We start from the raw sequence: 11,741 nt of genomic DNA on the forward strand, positions 1-11,741 counted from the left end.
AAGATTAGGATTTAAAAATTAAACAACAGGAAAAAAATAAGCCCTTCTTGTGAGAGCCACGGCACACAGCTTTTCAAAATATATTGCTCCCAATGCTAAAGGTGATCCATGTAGTAAGTACAATTAATCTGGTTGGGATACAAGGCCGTTACAAGTTTTCCTGAGGCACAAAGTTTTAATAGAAATAAACCTCAGAGGTAAAGGAAGGAACAGAAGTATTAAAATGAGATAATTAGGCTAGAACAGCAGAAAGGAAGCTCACACAGCATGGGGCTTTCCAAGAGATTAAAACTCTAAGCTTATGTTTAAATAAATTATTTGCTATGCTGGAGGAGCAGAAAAAGAATAGCTTGAATGACAGACTGTCTCCACTCTCCTTATGTCCAGTAAGTGAAGGAAGTGGCCTTCAGACAAAGAATAGGATGGTGGAGACAGTCTGTCATTCAAGAATTTTTCCTGAACATAAAACAATACATGGATAACTAGTGGTAATTACAGTATTTGTCTTCATCACATTGACTAAAACTCACCTTGTTTTCTCACTGTAGTTTTTACCTTCAGTGTACAGAGCCAGACTTATCAGCCTTTTAGAAACCATTTTCAGTGAAAAAAACTCAACACAAAATATATGAACTCAGCACTTTATTTGATGAGTGCAAGCCCACAATTACTCCAGATTAATTTTCTGAAAGAACTGAATTCATAAATAACAAGTTAGTGGTAATTTATGTAGAACATGGGTGACTTAAGAGCTCAGGTCCATCTTGAATCTGTATCCCAGTTTTGTTTTCACAACTCATCAAGGAAAGGGGTATTTCCCAAGTCCCCACTAGCTGCCATTGATTTCTTCCCACTGACAAACTTCTTTGCAGCCTGAAAATGGATCAGGAAAGTGGCTGTCAGGAAACACTCACTACAACAGTTTCCCATGCTGCTCCCAGCCTCAAGTTACCAAACCAAACAACAAACCCTGACACTATCATAACATATCTTCATCTAAACAATCCTTTTGCTGTATAAACCTGATTGCTCTCTAATTCAGCTGCTCATTACTTTATAATCTAAAGAGAAATGACAGAATGACAGTTGGATATAAAAGGCATAAACTCCCGAAATGGCTATTCTTAGAATAATTATTACACCATAAAACACAGATCTCTCCTCACTACTAAAGCTATTGCTAGTTGCTGCTGCAGCACAAATAAGCAATGAATGTAAAAAAAGAATATCTTAAAAATTCTCTTTCTCATGGATTTCTGTATGAAGTTTGCTTCACATAAAAGGAACAAGATAATGTGCAGTAGCAATGCAGTTAAATCAATTTATCACTGAAAGCCTAATTGTTTTATTAAGCACATCAAATAGTCTAGACTCAGGAATTCAAAAAGCTTTGACTCAGAATCACCTTCACTGGAACTAACATGAAGTTTTCCATGAATCTTACTTGGCAATTTTTGTAAATTTAAGTGAAGTAGATGAGGATTTTACATCATTCCTAGCTACATTACTTACAGTGTATTGGATTAAAGGATCTTCTGTCAATCAAGTATGTAAAGACATCAAAAGATACCCAGCTGGGATTTGTAAATGAATTGCCTTCTTTTTTAAAGACAGTATATGTGTGTTTACAAACACACACAAATGAGCATCAGCTTTCCACAAAAACAACCTTACAGAGTGATTAAGGAACACCTGTAGATGCCAACACATACTTACATTCACAACATCAGCAGTGGATACAGAGTCGATTTTCTGAGCAACAGCAGATGGTGATGTGTGTGTGCCAGAAACCAGCGCCTCGGAGCCAATTTCATTCAGTAACCCTTGTGCTGTTTCCACTGACATCAGATAGTTGGCCTTCAGCTGATTCCTGCCATCAAATAAAGCACAAACAATGAGTGAGTATCTAAGTCCTGCCATTACATTCCCCACCAGCCCTGTCGGCACAAAGAGGTTTTGGTGCTTTTTAAGTTTTCAAGATTGCTCTCCATTTCGCACGGTTTTCCTTTTCAAGCACAGAAGGGTTCCACAGTTAGGAAAGAGCCACCATAAACAGCCCAAGCATCAACATGACAGGTACTTGAAACACCTACTGCCTCCCCACCCAGTCAGAAGATCTCCAGCTCAGGATTTCTGTTTGAAGTAACAAATGCACTTAGGCAAACTACTCTATGAAGTTTAAAACTAATGTTTCTCATGAAGAACAAATGCATGCAGAGCAATTCTGTTTTAAATGACAAGTAGTGAATGTAAATGGTCAGTCTCTTTGTGAAATAGTTCCATGTCTTGTTAAAAGACAGCAAATTCACACTTACTTCTGTTTTATGCAGTCTCACTGCTACATATGAAAATCTTTCTTTTATAAGCCAGTCCTTTTTTTTTTTTAATACAAAAAGATGGAGAATTATTTATTCCAAGCAAATTATTAAGTAGCTTGGTATTTCCACCATTTAGCTACTAGTGACCAAGGCAGAACCAATCGTGTCTAGGCTGTCAAGGTTTGAGTAATTATACTTTACATGGAGTCTTGTAAGTATTTTAGACATGCAACAGACAAAATTTTACTACTGAATGTTGGTATTACTGTTTCTGTAATAGTAATCCCACACCCATCTGAAACATTCCTAGGGGCATGTATTTGGAGCACTTGGGTGGAACACCACTAATTCAGCACTTCACACTTGCAGACCCTTATTACTATTAAAGATGGTACAGATTGCTTAATATAATTGCTTTGGGAATTGCTGCAGTGCAACTGTAAAGGGAATTACCTAAATAATGCAATTTAGGATTCTAATTTAAATACATCTTAACACTACAGAGTATGATTAAAACAACAGCATCTGCTGACACTTGCTAATTTCTTATATTGAAAACATTAACACTTACCTAACAAGCTTTTATTAGGAAATAACACTACTGGAGAACTAGCACAGCTTTGGAAACCAGTGCTGACAGCAGTTCAGTGTTAATGCAGGACCATGAGCAGTTCCCCATGGAATAACCACAGGATGATAAACTCTGCTGTACAGTCTAAGTCTCTGACAAGGAGCTACATGCCAAGACACTTTTCTTTACAGCACAGGAGACAGTTCTTTACACTTACTTTGCCGTTGTGACCTCGGCATCGGTGACACCGCCCTGAGCAACTGCCTTTACCTGGTTCAAAGCAGCTTTAATGACCTGAGGAAAATCACATCATTTAAAACTTCTTCCCACATTTAAACCTCAACATGTTATATCTATGATCTGGGATCTTGGAAACTTCACCAGAGAGCAGCTGACAATGTTTGGATTGTCTGCCCAAACACAATTCTGAACAGCTTTTTAACAAAACTAAAACCACTGTAATAAATGCCCCAGTGAGGCACAAAAACCAGTGTGGATTTCAACTGCACCACAACTTTAATTTATAAGGTCTCTCCATTTTTCATGAGAGTATTCAGTTCTGCCAGCTTCAAGGGCCAGCTTAAAAATGTAAATCAGCAATTGCAGTCAGCAGTTCAAGGCACTTTACTATTTGTAGTTCATAACTGAACATGCAGCATTCTTATACAGGAAACCAGATCAAATTCCTATTTTTTTCAGATGAATCAGTCACTATCACAAATCAAAACATTACCTTGAAGGTTTTGTTGTTAATACTTAAATTCTAATCAGCAACTCACCTCCCCAGTATTTCCAGCCTGGGATATGGTGTAAATCCCGAAGAGCCCAGAATCAGAGTAATTAACATTAAATCCAGAAGCCTGCAAAAAAGCAAACATCATCAACTGTTTCAAGTACCAGAACAATTCAGCATCAAGCATAGGAAAACAATTACTCTAAGGATCTAAAATACTTAATTCAGGAAGCTAAACTCCATCTGTGCAGAGGACAGATCAGATTGGAAGGCTTCACTGATACACTCTAACGTGTACAAGAATGAACTAATTAAGACTGCAGTTGAAGGCAGCAGCCTTTCAAAGATAATACACCTTTTACATAAAATATGACAGAACTTACATCAAATGGCTGGCTAGTTGCTTTAGCAACACCCTGGCACAGTTTGCTGGTAACATGGCTTCCCCTCTTGACAAGGGGCCCAGCACCCAGAACGTGCTGAAGGACACTGAAGGTATTTGCTTCTGCACTCCCAACAGCAGCTCCTTCTGCCACAATTGCAGCGTGGACAAGGCTATCACCATTCTGTTTTCTGATTTCTCCTAAAAACACAAAAACAGAATAAAAGGTAGGAAGTGTTCAGTTTCTTTCCCCCTCCCCATCTCTTTACAGAAACAGCCAATACTCCAACTAACCAGTACCCGTTGGTATTAGTGCAAGATACTGCTCTGAAAGAGCTAAGCACTGCTTTGACTTACAACATTTTAACACATCTTCCCTAAAAAGAAATGCTACCTCCACTTCCTGACAGCTCTGAAACTATTCTTAAGGGAACCTTACCAAAACTGCCAAGAGAAACCACATGCCAGTTTGTTTTTCACTTCATAGAATAAATGATCTTGCAGTAAAACTTTGTTGAAGATCTGGGTTCAGTTTCAGGCCAGAACTTTCCATGGTGGGAAATAATCCTCTGCTTACTTAAATGGGCTGCACCTCTGACCTGTCACCTCCCATGTCCAGCATTTAGTGCAACTATAGAGTTTTCAGTTGCAACTTTGAATACTGCATTTTCTAACAGGAAATGAGTCTCTCAGAACAAGGCACTTACCCCCTCGATAGACAGCCTTTGCACCAGAAGCACCAGCTCCACTCCGGATATTTAGGAACTGCTCTGCAACTTTCTTTAGGTCAGAGTGCTTTACACCTGCAATGCAAGTTATTCCAAGTGATGCAACGACACTGAAAAGCTACAGCAGGCAGATAGAAGAGTGTGAAGTGTTTACCACAACATTTCACTCCTAAAGAGAACTCCACTTTCTACCGGAGTTCTCCCGTGTGACCCGCAGAGCCCATCCGAGAACAACTTACCTATTCCGACCAGAGCCATCCTCCCACTTGTGAAATTGTTCTGCACAAAATGGTGAAGCTGCAACAGTAAATTCATGTTTTAGGGTATTTTGTATAAAGAACAAAAATCTTGAGTGTGTTTCTGACATACCCCTTTGTATTTATTCATGCAGCAAACCCCAAAGGAACTGCCTGTAGAATGGCATTTTACTGCATTTCCCAGTGGCAACCACAAAACCCTTGTATAAAAGAACACCTGCATTTCATTGACAGCCTTATCATCACCAGAAAGGCACTGACAATAACCACCTCTCTAAATGTGAATATGAATTTTGTAGCCAGTACTAAAAACTGCATGAAAATAAAATTACTTTAAGACTAGACCAATAAGGTAGTAAATACTAAATGTATATTTACTAAATTAATATTCTCTCACAAGTGACATCATCCATTCCTGATTAAAAAAAAAATCTGAAGCAGATTTCTAGCACAACACAAATAACCCTACCTGCTCAGAAGTAATCTTTCCAACTCTGTAATCTGGACAGTACAAGGGGTTTGCCAGAGCATTCTTGTAAGCTGCAGCGTGCAAGTTTTCCAGCACTCCTAAGAGGAACAAAGTTTCAGTGATGATGATTAATGTAAGAGACACTTGTCATGAAGATTCTGAATGAAACTAAACAAAATAGAGCTGTGGTCCACTTTAAGGACTACCTGAGTGATCTTGAATGACTGAAGCTAATAACACAAGATAAAGGGAATAGGCTCGATCTGGCTGAGGCTTTGTGTGTGTCTTCTTGTTTTTCCTTAAACACAGAAACCTAAATTTACAATCCTAAAGTTGGAATCTACTTTCAGTGTGATGAAAATACATGTTGTTTATATACCAAAATAACCATACATATTCAAGAAGTCTTTTGTAGAATACTGTTTTCACACCAATGAGTAATACCTAAATAGTTTTCACTACACAAGCTGTTGCAAATACATTGTCAACAACAGTCATGATTTGCACATTCTTTGGTTGTACTCCAAAAGAATTAAAAAGGTAAAATGGAAGCTGTCAAGAACGGTGTAAACTGTCTTCAGCAAGTTACTTGCTAAATGCTATCATGGGCTGGAAAAATCTGTGTATTAAAAAAAGTTCCGTAACACCAGAAAGATCAGACCTATCAGCAGGCTGAAAAATTAAATGGCCATGTGACAGAGCAAAAGGGAAACTATTTTTCCTACATTTTTTTCATTGTGGAGGAACTCTCATAGAGCAATGCAGTGGATTAGAAAACACACTTACCAACTTGAGGACTCTGAAAAGCAATTGCTTTATCAACTCTTAATTGTGGCTGAAGATCAGCTACTTCCCATGGTCTGAACTCTGATGCTGTGGTGACATTAAGAAGATACTCCATTACTGTATCACTAGATTAAAAAAAGGTACAAAGGCATTAAACACAATAGAAGTCACACGTACTTCTGCAGTTCAAACAGATCTGTAAGCAGCACACTAACAACAAAGCATATCAGAGCAGTTACTACCACTGCTGCACAAAGTACAAGAATTCAACTTCAGTTCTGTAGCATTCATATGCTCAGGAATATGGCACAGAAGTTGAATATTAAAATAGTGATTGATTTATTACAGAAGCACGAGGATATTCCTGCCACCCTGTCAAACAACAGGTCTGGAGTAAAAGCAGCTGGTACAGAATGCAGGAATTGCCTTCCCAGCACATCCAGATACCTACACGTAGTCCCGCAGACACTCCACGGTGTAAGCAATCTTCTCTCTGGTTGAGTACACACTACAGGAGAAAAAAAGCAAAACCCATTTCAGCAGAGAACATAGAAGTGGATTTTCACATGTTTTCCATATTTATTGAATTTATCAGCAAGATATGGACTTGAATAACCATTTAACCTTAAATCTGCTTGGGATGACTGTTCAAAGGAGTGATAATACAAGCACTGCAGAAATAGATAATTAAAACTCCCATCTTCAATGTTCAAGTAATAACAAGTGTCTTGTGACCAACAGAATTTAAGATACCACAATAATTCAAGGTAAAACAGCAAACAAGGCTAAGCAGCAAAACAAGAAAAATGTGTATATGTATTAAATAAAGAAATTTAGAAATTATTCTCTTTGGGCAGAAAACAGTTGGTCCTGTCCTTTTGCTTCAGTGCATTTGTTATTGACAGGAACAGAGAAGGGTAGAGTCTCAAGTCTGTTTTCTAGGTTTTAAACTCTCAAATCACAAAAGCCAACTACTCTCTGAATTGTTCCCAAACCTGCAGTATGATGAGTAGTATCTATTCACAAAAGATGGGGAAAAAAATAACCTACTGACTTCAGCAAGTTTAATCTTGAAGCCTGAAAAGGCAGAAAGAAAATTTAGGCTTTCTGGACAAATTATATTTCTTCCAGGTACACAACATTTATATTCTGCTTACTGAAAGGTCTTTGTAAAATACAAATCCCGAGTGCACTCTTGAAGCTCAGTAAAATGTGAAGTACAAGATGTTCCTTGACAACATTCACTTTTCAAGTGCCAGTTCCACACTGAGCTTATCCACCTACATATTGTTGTGCATCTTGTCTTCTGTTCCCTTTAAGTCACAAAGCTCATCTGCATCTCACCAAGACAGATTATTTTTCTGTGTGGTTACAAACCTCAGGCTGCCTCCAACAGCTTCAATGCCACGAGTAATCCTGAAGGAGGAGGCTCCTTTAGTAGTCTATGAAAATAATAATAATAATAAAAAAAGGCAACTTACAATTCCAGCTATTTAAAAACAGGTTTGGGGTTGATGGCAGCAATAAGAAAAACTATTCAGAAATATTCCACACACCTGCACAAAATTGAGCTTGTGTCAGCTACCTAAAATAATTTCTATTGCAGCCTAAATAAAATAATCTGTGTGCAAAGCTATATATATATATATATGGGGGGGGGGTATGTACATCATAGGAGAGCATAATTCTAAAGAAATACTTCTTCCTGTCTTCCAGGAAGTAATGCCATCTCTCCTGCACTCAAACCAGGTAACCAAGTACCAGTGTACATTGTTTTCCACTTTGTAGGATTTTACATTAAATTTCTTACCGTAACATCTATTTTTGCAATAACAAACCTTTGACCACTGCATCTACTGCCAACATCGTAACACAGGGAATAAACCCCTACCAAATTAGATGCAAGACGAAGCAGGTGAGCAGTTCCCAGGTTACTGGTGGTTTCATGTCTGCAGCCCGTTTTAATAAACACACCAATCCTTGAAACTGGAGAAAAGTTTTCCAGAGATGCAATAACTAAGCCATTTGGTAATTTTGTGATCTGCATTAAAGAGAAAAAAACCCCTGGTTTAGTCATTCACTGGAAGTACAATCACAGCTCTGCTTTGACTGAGTTTTAGAAAAATAAATTAAAAGGAGAGAGAAAAAAACCCCAGTATTCATACTGACCTCAAGATCCTCAGACTCTGGAGATAATTTCACTTTTGCTGCAGTTGGTGAGCTTTTAACCTTAGGAGCAACTTTAAGTGAGTAAAATCTCTTCTAGAGGAGAAAGCAAAAGAGAATGGATTTCCTTAATTAGTTTACCACATGTTCCATTACATACTGAAGAAGCAACTAATTTTAATCTAGAAATACAGTAAAGGATTTCAAACCCCAGAGTAAAAACAGTGATTCCCTTGTAATTACTCTGACTATTTTTTACATCGCTGTCAAAATCTGTGCACTGCCCTACACAAGGTTTCTGGAAGTTCAAGAAACAGCACTGCAGGAAAGCTTTTGTTCTTCCCCTCCCTTTGCTGCTGCGCAGTGGGAATCTCTCCTGTCCTACACAGAACCCCTGCACAGCAGCTGACTGAACCAGCAGCCACATGAGCAGCACCCCAGCTTGGAGATCATTCTCTATTTACCAGGTGTGGGCTCTTCAGCTCCTGAAGTCACCCCTCAGAGCACCAACCTGTCTACGCTGACTGCTGCACACAAAGAGGACACGCAGGCAAGTCCTCAGACTGAAGTGTGGACCTGACAGAGCAGGTCCAGAGGAGACCACGAAGATGATCAAAGGGGTTGGATCACCTCTGCTACACAACAAGCTGAGAGCTGAGGGTGTTCAGCCTGGGGAAGAGATGGCTCAGGGGAGACCTCAGTGCAGCATTGCAGTACCTTAAAGGGGCTCATAAAAGAGATGGAGAAAGACCTTTTTATCCAGGCAGACAGAGACAGGATAAGGGGCAATGGTTTTAAACTGACAGAGGGCGAATTCAGATGAGGTGTTAGGAAGAAATTCTTAGCTGTGAGGGTGGTGAGGCACCGGCACAGGTTGCCCAGCAAAGCTGAAGCTGCCCCACCCCTGGAGGTGTTCAAGGCAGGGCTGGATGGGGCTCTGAGCAACCTGATCTAGTGAATGACATCCCTGACCATGGTAGAGGGATTGGAACTAGATGGTCTTCAAGGTCCCTTCCAACCCAAACCAGAGGTTTGGTTACAAAACCAGAGGCAAAGACTTGATATGGCTAAAGGCATAATCAATCTGGAGTGCACAAGATTGCTCATCAAGTCCATGCTGGGGGGACCCAGAGGTCTGAGCTGTATAACTGAAGACAAACAACTTCATATAAGGAAACAATTAATATAATCCAACCCCTTCTAAGAACTCAAACTGGCGTGTAAAGATGCTAATAATGTCAGGACAATAGTTAACACAGTCCAGCCTTTTTCTAAGAAACATGTTTAATGTGTATATCCCTACAGGATAAACAAACTGCTAATTCCAGGGTGCAATAGGAAATATCCCCTGCATGCCTGGCACCGAAACAAAGTGATGCCTGATTCCTAATACTGCAAAGAGTGTTGGAGAATTTTACTGATTTTTCAGTTACAATTCCACAACTCTAGGGTTCTCATGAAGCAGCTCTTCACATGGAAGAGGTGAACATTGCAAAAGCCCTCCCTTCAGCAGCTGGCAACAGAAATGACAAGACTATCAATTTCAAATCTGAAATGCTATTCCTTTCCCTCCTCTTTAGAAGTTGCTGATACTTGTAGAATAAGCTTACATATTACTCTTATTATCACGTTAAAAAAATAACTTCATTCTCATCCATGTCTCAGCAGCCACTGCCCCCGGCTGTAGGGATACCAGTGATGTAACTCCCCTTGCTTTGCCACAGGCTGTTGAGTGTTTGACTCTGGGAAAAGCTCCTTTCTTCCCCCACGAACAATTGGGTATGATACAGATTTTTAACCTCTAAGGCTGCTTATTTATCAATTACTAAATCACGTCTAAAACAAGCACGCTGTCATTCACTCAGAGGTCATTCTCCCACTCGGGCGCGTTTGTCGCGGAGCTCGAACCCCGGTTCCATCCCCGCTGTCCCATCCCCACGGGAGCCTTTGCAGCAGGACAAGGTGTCTGCCCTCCCGCCTGCGGGACAGGCCGAGCCCCAGCGCCAAGGGCACCGCCGTGTCACCACAAGCAGCCGGAGCTCCCTCTGCGTGGCCGGATCCCCTCAGGGCCGCTCCCTCCTCCCCGGTGCCCCCTCGGGCGCTGCCGGGGACGGCCCCGGTGTAGCTCCGGGAGCCGCTCCCTGCCCGGGCCCGGCCCGCGGCCTGTCTGACCTTCACCCGCCGCCGCGCTCCGCCACCCGCCCGCCCCGCCCGGCCCGGCCCGGCCCTGCCGCCCACCGCGACCCCGCCGCCAGCCCGGCCGGCACCACGGCCCGCCCGCGCCCCCCGCCCGGCTCCCGCCCCGAGCCGCCCGGTCAGGCCCGCCCGCAGCCGCCGGGGCGCGGACAGCGGCTGTCACGGCCGACTGCGCCTCTCCCGCGCCGCGTACGGCGCCCCCGCGTCCCCCTCACCGAGAGCGACCCCGCGGCCGCCGGGAAGCCCCTCATGGTGCTGCGCCCTCAGCCCGGCCCGGCCAGGACAAGATGGCTCCGCCACAGGGACACCCCGCCTTCCCGGCACGCCCCGCGCCGCGCTGCCCTTCTGGCGAGCGCAGCCCCAACTCTACTGCTCCGGCGGGGCAGCGGCAACAGCGCCCCCGCGCGGGCACCGAGGGCTGTGCGCCCCCTGCCGGGCACTGCGGGCCGGGAATCCCTCGGGAATATCCCTCGGGAATGTGCCTCGGGAATGTGCCTCGGGGCGCGCGGTCCCGGGGTGGCTGTGAACAGCGTAAACAGCCGTAAACAAACAGCGGTAGGGCCGTTCCGTGGCGCTCGCAGCCGCCTTCCCCCGAGCGCGCGGATATGGAGGTGCTGGAGCGTGTTCAGAGGGCATCGAGGCTGGTGGAGGGTCTGGGGCACAACTCCTATGAGGAGCAGCTGAGGGAGCTGGGGATGTTTAGCCTGGAGAAGAGGAGGCTCAGGGGTGACCTTATCGCTCTCTACAGCTCCCTGACATAAGGTTGTAGCCAGGTGGGGGTCGGTCTCTTCTCCCAGGCAACCAGCGACAGGACAAGAAGGCACAGTCTTAAGCTGCGCCAGGGGACGTTTAGGTTGGAAGGGGCAAAAGTTCTTTACAGAGAGAATGATTGGACACTGGAATGGGCTGCCCAGGGAGGTCGTGGAGTCACCGTCCCTGGAGGTGTTTAAGAGAAGACTGGATGTGGCATCAGTGCCATGGTCTAGCAGACCAGGTGGTGTTGGGTCCACGGCGGGACTCGATAATCTCAGAGGTCTTTTCCAAGCTGGCTGACTCTGTGATTCTGTGCCGGCCGGCGATGCTGCGGGCACGGCACTTCCAGTAGCGCCGGCGCTCCCGTCCGGCAGCACCTTCA

At 43.2% G+C, this 11,741-nt stretch overlaps 1 protein-coding gene across 1 annotated transcript; it reads right to left on the bottom strand.

Annotated features, from left to right (window-relative positions):
* Positions 1–625: 625 nt before the first annotated feature.
* LOC126641050 (cytochrome b-c1 complex subunit 2, mitochondrial) lies at positions 626–10,964 on the bottom strand. Its single transcript, XM_050317358.1, has 14 exons — positions 10,822–10,964; positions 8,414–8,506; positions 8,136–8,285; positions 7,622–7,686; positions 6,696–6,752; positions 6,245–6,369; positions 5,459–5,556; positions 4,972–5,029; positions 4,712–4,807; positions 4,006–4,205; positions 3,669–3,749; positions 3,107–3,183; positions 1,717–1,870; positions 626–873 (listed from the first exon to the last, which is right to left on the bottom strand). Exons 1-14 carry the CDS (start codon positions 10,855–10,857, stop codon positions 790–792), a joined length of 1,374 nt encoding a protein of 457 aa, XP_050173315.1. The 5' UTR covers positions 10,858–10,964; the 3' UTR covers positions 626–789.
* Between the last annotated feature and the right edge of the window lie 777 nt (positions 10,965–11,741).

The sequence above is a fragment of the Myiozetetes cayanensis genome, unplaced genomic scaffold (assembly GCF_022539395.1).
Source record: "Myiozetetes cayanensis isolate MyiCay16 unplaced genomic scaffold, myiCay2020 scf20-37, whole genome shotgun sequence".
Lineage (NCBI taxonomy): Eukaryota > Metazoa > Chordata > Aves > Passeriformes > Tyrannidae > Myiozetetes > Myiozetetes cayanensis.